This window comes from Macrobrachium rosenbergii, chromosome 4, assembly GCF_040412425.1.
Source record: "Macrobrachium rosenbergii isolate ZJJX-2024 chromosome 4, ASM4041242v1, whole genome shotgun sequence".
NCBI lineage: Eukaryota > Metazoa > Arthropoda > Malacostraca > Decapoda > Palaemonidae > Macrobrachium > Macrobrachium rosenbergii.
This window is the reverse complement of record NC_089744.1, coordinates 73585484-73593018: the sequence shown is the minus strand read 5'-3', so window position 1 is coordinate 73593018 and position 7535 is coordinate 73585484. Positions and strand designations below refer to the sequence as shown.

The following is a 7535-nucleotide window of genomic DNA, read 5'->3' as shown; positions in this document are numbered from 1 at the left end:
ACTGTCTGAAGCTATCCAAAATATGTGCAAAATTAAAAGTTCGAAATCAAATGTGCAATTCTTCTTCTTCAACAGTAACACAGTTTTATAGGGGTTCCGTGGTAGGTATCATGCATTAACTGAATGTTTTGATTACGTTTATAATTTAAACTTGTGACAACAAATTCTATGATGGACTTATACCTCAAAATTGTTTATATTTCTGAAACTACATTTTGTTTCTTTGAGCTAGTTGCTCTCCAGGATACCTTCGTACTTTGCCGTAGCAAAAGACGAGCTGATGATTACCAAGAGTAAGAAATGCTCGATTAGTATTCTTATATTAATCTTTTAACACATAGCGTACTTATAATATTTTCAAATACTTATCCAAAGTTTATATCATGAACTCATTCCCTGCCCCACAACAGTGATTGACGAATTCTGTTCCTGATCAATGTGATCCAATTTCCTTTGTCCCACCGAAGAAGACAGTAAATATTATTGATATTTTAAAAATATAGGAGGGAAGTTTACATTAATTTTCTATTAAATACATATATATTTATAAATTTGACTTCTAAACCTTAAAGCAAACTATTTTGTGTTTGTTTGTATATTAGTTATTATAGTTTTTCATTAGGGAACGAACCTAGGCGATCTTTTTGATGTACCGCTTCAGATGTAAACAAAGCATCCCTGTAGGTAAGAGATTACCCTATATCAAGCTTATTTTCTCTTATAGGGAGTTCTTGGTAGCTCCATTTACTCAAATTTGGTACCAGAATTGGGAAACTACACAAAACAATAGTCTTACACGTTTATTGACTCGAAGCAATGTGAGTTTTAGTGGAGTTACTACGGTCAGAAATTTTGACAGGTCGACCAAAGCAGAAACATGAGCTCTATTACTCGATTTATTATAACTGTGACAAAGCATAGTCTTTTAAACTCATGGTTAAGAAGACAAGGTAAAGAAATGGGTTTTTCAGCAAAATAAGTATATCATACATATCTTCAATTAATCAGTTGCTAGCTTAGGGCTTAGCGTATGGTGTGCACGATACTCCGATATTTTGGACCCAAACGTTACTGCAGATTTGATTGCTGTGAGTTTATTAAATTCTGAAATGCATATGGTAGCCAGGCCTAGGCTACCAATGTTTACAGAATGAGAGGTCAAATCGCCAATGGTAGGCCTATGTAAATAACCTAGATATTGTAAGAAAAACTTCCCTCTGTAGGGGGCAGGGCTGTCAGTGCACCTTACACTGTACACTGTAGGTATTACTGTACTTGAGATTCTTTGCAGCTCCCTTTGGCCCCTAGCTGAAACCCCTTTCATTCCTTTTACTGTGTCTCTGTTCATATTCTCTTCCTTCCCTCTTACTTTCCATCCTTTCCTAATAACTGATAGGTTTTCCTCCAGTCACACCTTTTAAAGGTTTTTACACTTAATTTCCCTTTTTACTCTTAATTTCCCTTTCAGCTCCCCATAGCCTAAGTTGTATATTCCATTCCATTCCATGAAAAACTTTGAGTGTCAAGTATTCATAGGTATATGCTATGGCTAAATAAAATGTAATGCTAGCTAGGGTTAAAAATATTTTTTTAGAACAGTTTTTCATGATTAGTCTTGTTAACTGAAAAAATTTGCTTAGCCAGTGGCATTAGGCTAGGGGTAGACTAGGATGGGGCCTATACACTCTTGACTAACATTTCTAAGAGTTTGTATAGGCCTAATAGGTTAGCAAATCATAGGAATGATCTACTGAAAAGCAAGCATACCAGCATATACCAATACTGTATATACCAACACTTGTTAGTGAATAAACAATGTACTGTATAGAGCATAGTTATCTGCAAAACATTTCTTGTTGTGTACGTATGTGATAAAATGAAAATTAATGGAAGTTTACCAGCTTTTTTGGGATAAGTGTTCAACAAAATAATTACTTACTTTGAACATTTTATAAAGAAAATGCTTACTGATATACTTTTCTAGGCATCACACACCATGGTAGTGTTGTGGCTTTTGCACAAATGTTAGCTTTCAAGCTTTTGTTCTTGTTTTTGAAGCATTGAAAATATTTACAGTACTAAAAAGGTTGGTATGATTATTTTATTCCATAACAAAGATATATTGCTGTAAGACTATTTAATGTGTTATATTGCTGCTGAAGCTGCTGCCATGTGGTGTATACATGTACTTGTTTCCATGTGAGTTTTTTATGCCTGATGGTATGTCATATTGTTCTTGATAAGGTATTTTATTATGATTTTGTTTCTTTTCCAGCAGAATATTAAAACTGTGATTTTGGACCAGTCCCAAGTACCTGGAATCAGTAAGGATGAAAGGTGATTGGTGATGATGACGAGGGGCCCAGCCCATTCTGTCAGGAGAGGGCGGTCGAGAGCTGCCCTTCTCACTACTCTTCTTCCACTAGCTGTTTCGCTCCTCCTGTGGTCCTCACACTCAGTGGCACAGGAAAGCAAAAACACAAGCATTTATAATAATTCCCTCAAAAATGGTGATATGGGATTTTCTGATGATGGCAGTGGGAGCATTCGGGAAAGTAAGCCAGTGCTTTATGTGAATAATCCCCAACTTCTTCGTGAGATGCAACAACAGAGCTTCCTTAGGCACAATTTTAGGTAAGCTTGTAGTATGAAAATAACAAATGCAGTTTTTAAATTTAATTTTTTGTGTACTTTACTCACTAAGATGACGATGTTGTACATCACTTTCATGTATCAGATTAAAATTGTGTTTGTTTTAGAACTGAATGAATGATAGATGTCTCAAAGGGTTTTCCATGAGTGCTGGAGTCATTGTAATGTGATAGTCTATTTATGATTCCTACTTTATTTATTATCTCTTAAATTTATGAAAATAATTGTGTTCGTACAAGTAACAAACCTGACTTTTTCTTATATGCCTCATGCCTAGAAATGCTCAGTTAGCTGGGTGATAGGCATACTGTACAGTGCATATTAGAATCTTGAGTAGGTCTTACATAAGGGGGACCCCCTATCTTATGTGGCTCATATGCCATTCTCTGTTCAGCTTACTTGCTTTGTGATGGCCAGTGGTATGTATTGAATGTTTCCTTATTTTACATTCTTTTTCATCCATGAATTAAGTTGGTACTTTATAGTGTATTCATGTAACAGGAGAAATATTTTCTTATATCAGTACATCTGTAAGAGTGAGAACTGTATTATACAGAAGTGAGAAAAGGCATTCCCTTATTCTAATGTCTTTGATGTACATGTGTAAATAATTGTTCATAGTGCTACTACATATAATGTGTTGTCAATTGTACTTATATTGTGACCAAGTATATTGTAAGTAGTACATTTCTTGGTTGTTGACCAGGTACTTTGTAAGCAATACCTGGCTATCTCTTTTTTTTTTCTTGTGAATATGGTATAATTTAGACATTATTTGAAGAGAGATACACAGCACTGTACAGTGTATGAAATAGATTTACTCAAGATTTCCTTTCAGCTTTTTCATTAATTGCTACAGGTACATTATTTCCATTTGTTTTCTCGGCCTAAACTACTATAGTGGTCTGGCAGTTTGGAAGGAATAGGCCTTAGATGTTTAGTTATTTTAGAGTTTTGTGCCTGTTTTAGGAAAATTCACAACTTTCCCTGTTAATACATTGCAGTACAGTATTTTGTTTTTTACATTACTGTGTGATCCTTCACACCCCATTTCTTGCCCTTAACTTTAAACCAAAGGTAACCTTCTACATTATTGCCAGAGAGGGGCAAGTAAGCATATGGGGCACACGGAGACTGTGCAGTTTATACAGTATTTTGAGTTTATCATGTATGGGGAATAGGCAAATTAGCAATTGGGAGCCATCTTCAGGAGTTTTTGAAGTTTTGGTAGGAAATGAGAGGAAAGTTGTAAATTTTGGAACTTTTAGAGAAGGTTATTGTTTGCCCTTTCTGGAAACAAGTCTTACCCTTGTCTTGCAGTTGATAGTGCTTGAGTCATACAGTAGTTGTCAAGCCATGGACCTTGAGATGAGGTCCATTACAGACAAACAAGCAGTCGAGGAGGCAATGGATGATTTCTTGGAATTTTGCAGTTGCCTGTTTGAAATTTAGGTCCCAAAGCTTTGGAGGTTTGGCACCAGGATGTATGGAAAGCACCATGCTCAGCTCCTTTCTCCATATATTGCTGTTTAATGTATGTTAACCATTAAACGCCTACTGGATGTATCATACGTCGACTAAAATTGTCTGTTGGGTGTCAAGTGGACGTACCGTACGTCGACTACAAAAAATTTCAACCTTAGGTCAACTTTGACTCGACCGAAATCGTCGAAAAACGCAATTGTAAGCTAAAACTCTTACATTCTAGTAATATTCAATCATGTACCTTCATTTTACAACCAATTGGAAGTCTCTAGCACAATATTTCGATTTATGGTGAATTTTTGAAAAAAAACTTTTTTTTTACGCCCGTGCGGTAACTCGGCCGAAAATTTCCAAAATTCTTTCGTCATTTTGTCGTAATTTTTGCACTGTTCTATATTAGCCGTTACATAAAGTTTTATATATGAAAATGTGTGCAATTTCATGTAAAATACAGCAAAATACAACCCATGGTTGTAGCTTTTATCAGTTTGGAAATATTGTCATATAAACCACGATAACTGCCAAAATTTCAACCTTCGGTCAACTTTGACTCGACCGAAATGGTAAAAAAACGCAATTGTAAGCTAAAACTCTTACATTCTAGTAATATTCAATCATTTACCTTCATTTTGCAACCAATTGGAAGTCTCTAGCACAATATTTCGATTTATGGTGAATTTTTGAAAAAACTTTTTCCTTACGTCCACGCCAGAAATTCTTTCGTCACGTTGTCGAAATGTTTGCACCGTTTTATATTAGTCGTTACATAAAGTTTCATATTTGGAAATGTGCGCAATTTCATGTAGAATACAACAGAAAATAACTCATGGTTGTAGCTTTTATCAGTTTTGAAATATTTTCATATAAATCACGATAACTGCCAAAATTTCAACCTTTGGTCAACTTTAACTCGACCGAAATGGTAAAAAAAACGCAATTATAAGCTAAAACTCTTACATTCTAGTAATATTCAATCATGTACCTTCATTTTGCAACAAACTGGAAGTCTCTAGCACAATATTTCGATTTATGGTGAATTTCTGAAAAAAAAACTTTTTCCTTACGTCTGCGTGCGGTAACTCAGCCAAACATCTCAGAAATTCTTTTGTCACGTTGTCGTAATGTTTGCATCATTTTACATTAGTCGTTACATAAACTTTTATATATGAAAATGTGCGCAATTCCATGTAGAATACAAGAGAAAATAGCTCATGGTTGTAGCTTTTATCAGTTTTGAAATATTTTCACATAATCACGATAACTGCCAAAATTTCAACCTTCGGTCAACTTTGACTCGACCAAAATGGTCAAAAAACGCAATTGTAAGCTAAAACTCTTACATTCTAGTAATATTCAATCGTATACCTTCATTTTGCAATAAATTGGAAGTCTCTAGCACAATATTTCGATTTATGGTGAATTTTTGAAAAAAACATTTTCTTTACGTCTGCGTGGTAACTTGGCCGAACATCTCAGAAATTCTTTCGTCATGTTGTCGTAATATTTGCACCGTTTTATATTAGTCGTTACATAAAGTTTTATATATGAAAATGTGCGCAATTTCATGTACAATACAACAGAAAATAACTCATGGTTGTAGCTTTTATCAGTTTTGAAATATTTTCATATAAATCACGATAAATAGAAAAATTTACTTTCGATCAACTTTAACTCGACCGAAATGGTCGAAAACTGCAATTGTAAGCTAAAACACTTACAGTCTAGTAATATTCAATCAATTAGCTTCATTTTTCAACAAACGGGAAGTCTCTAGCACAATATTTCGATTTATGGTGAATTTTTGAAAAAAACATTTTTACGTCCATTGCGTTACTTAATTCATGCATCATTTTGTGATAATATTTTCTCTGTGTTACTTTGATCATTTTACAATTTGTTATATACCAAAATCATCGAAATTTAGTGTACAATACAAAGAAAAACAAAATAACCCGTTAACTTTAACCGTTTTGCTCACAGTGCGATTTGTATAAAATTATATATGAAAAAATTTTTTGCGCTGTCATATATTTCAATATTTATATATGATAATGATATTTTTTCCATTTCTGATGGTTGCATACTAAACTTCAGGCAATGACAAAAAAAGGAGCCAAAAATGAACTCTTAATCTTAAAAACTAAGCGTGCTGTGATTTTTTTAAAAAGACTTTTTTTTCCACTTCGGCGCTAACTTACCAAACGCCGCCGGCATACGGGAGACGTTTTTGTAAATAGAGGCTCGGCGTTTAAGGTTTAAGAGTACAGTGATATAGTTGTGGTGAAATTATTAGCTTCTTAAAAGCTATTGAGTTTTTCAGTACAGTCCCATTACTTTTAACTATATTGATCTCTTCATCCTTGTGTGTTTTGTAGCAGTTTCAGATTACAGAAACAAGAAATTAGATAGCTGTCTGCTGGGCCTTGTGAACTAACTGTATATGTGCTTACCTACCTGCAGCAACTGACCCTCCCTTTTTTTCCAATAAGGAACTTGGTGTCTAGAATTTAGTGCTATGATTCTTTTTTGAGCGATAGGCACTGGAATTTCTTTTTATTTCACTTTTGTACTTTTTGTTAGTTATGGGATGCATTACAGGGTAGTTGTAATTTTTCATGACTGTGACATTGTTTATTATATCTAATTTACTTTTTTTCTTACTAACTAAAAATAAATGAAATTTTATATTGTTTAGTACAATTTTTCCTTATAGGTTGTCACCTGGAGACACTGCAGATGGAGAGGATTCCGGGGTACTCTCTGGGGGAATACCACTAACAGAGAGAGCCACAACTTTAGCATCACACCTTCGTCAAATTGCCAATAATGAGTTAGGCGTAACACATATGCAGGTAAAATATTTGCATAGTGGCAGCTGAGTTTGATACTTTTAAATTTTTTATGACTGTATGAATTAATTTGTGTGTATTTTAGGCCCTTGAATTTAGTCCAAATGAAAAGAAAATGGGTGGTGAGATACTGAATTGTTTCTTGACTTTTATTTTTGAGTAAATACATATTGGTGCATGCTAGAAAGACAAGTTAATTGTCTTAGCTTGACAGGCTGAAAAGGGAAAAAAACAGGTTTAGGCAGCTTCATTGCCACAGTCCAGTAAGGCAAATGCTATTCCTAGATGGGTTAAATGCCTCTACTGGTAGAGAACTAGTTCAGCTTTGGCAGCATAGAAGGAAAGACCTTTCTGTTGCTCATATGTTTCTTAAAACTTACAAAAGCCCCATAATTTGGATCCCTTGGGGCCAACTTATAGCATCCTAAAAAGATAAGTTTTATATATGACACTTACCAAATAATTACATAGCTATAGTTTCTACTTTAAACGGCAGCTTAAGAATTGAAAATTCGCAGTATCGCTCTTTTGTTTTGGTGCAGGTAAGTG

General features: G+C 34.4%; 1 protein-coding gene across 2 annotated transcripts in view; it reads left to right on the top strand.

The window, feature by feature from the left end:
* The first annotated feature begins 601 nt into the window (after positions 1–601).
* The window catches only part of LOC136835695 (VWFA and cache domain-containing protein 1), a 60545-nt gene continuing 53611 nt past the window's right edge, over positions 602–7535 (top strand). Inside the window, exons 1-3 of one of the 2 annotated variants that reach the window (XM_067099551.1) lie at positions 602–684; positions 2276–2634; positions 6851–6989. In XM_067099551.1, the coding sequence (XP_066955652.1) occupies positions 2348–2634; positions 6851–6989 (426 nt within the window). In that variant the 5' untranslated portion in view covers positions 602–684; positions 2276–2347. The remainder of the gene's footprint in view (positions 685–2275; positions 2635–6850; positions 6990–7535) is intronic. The other variant, XM_067099547.1, reaches the window with a different exon arrangement.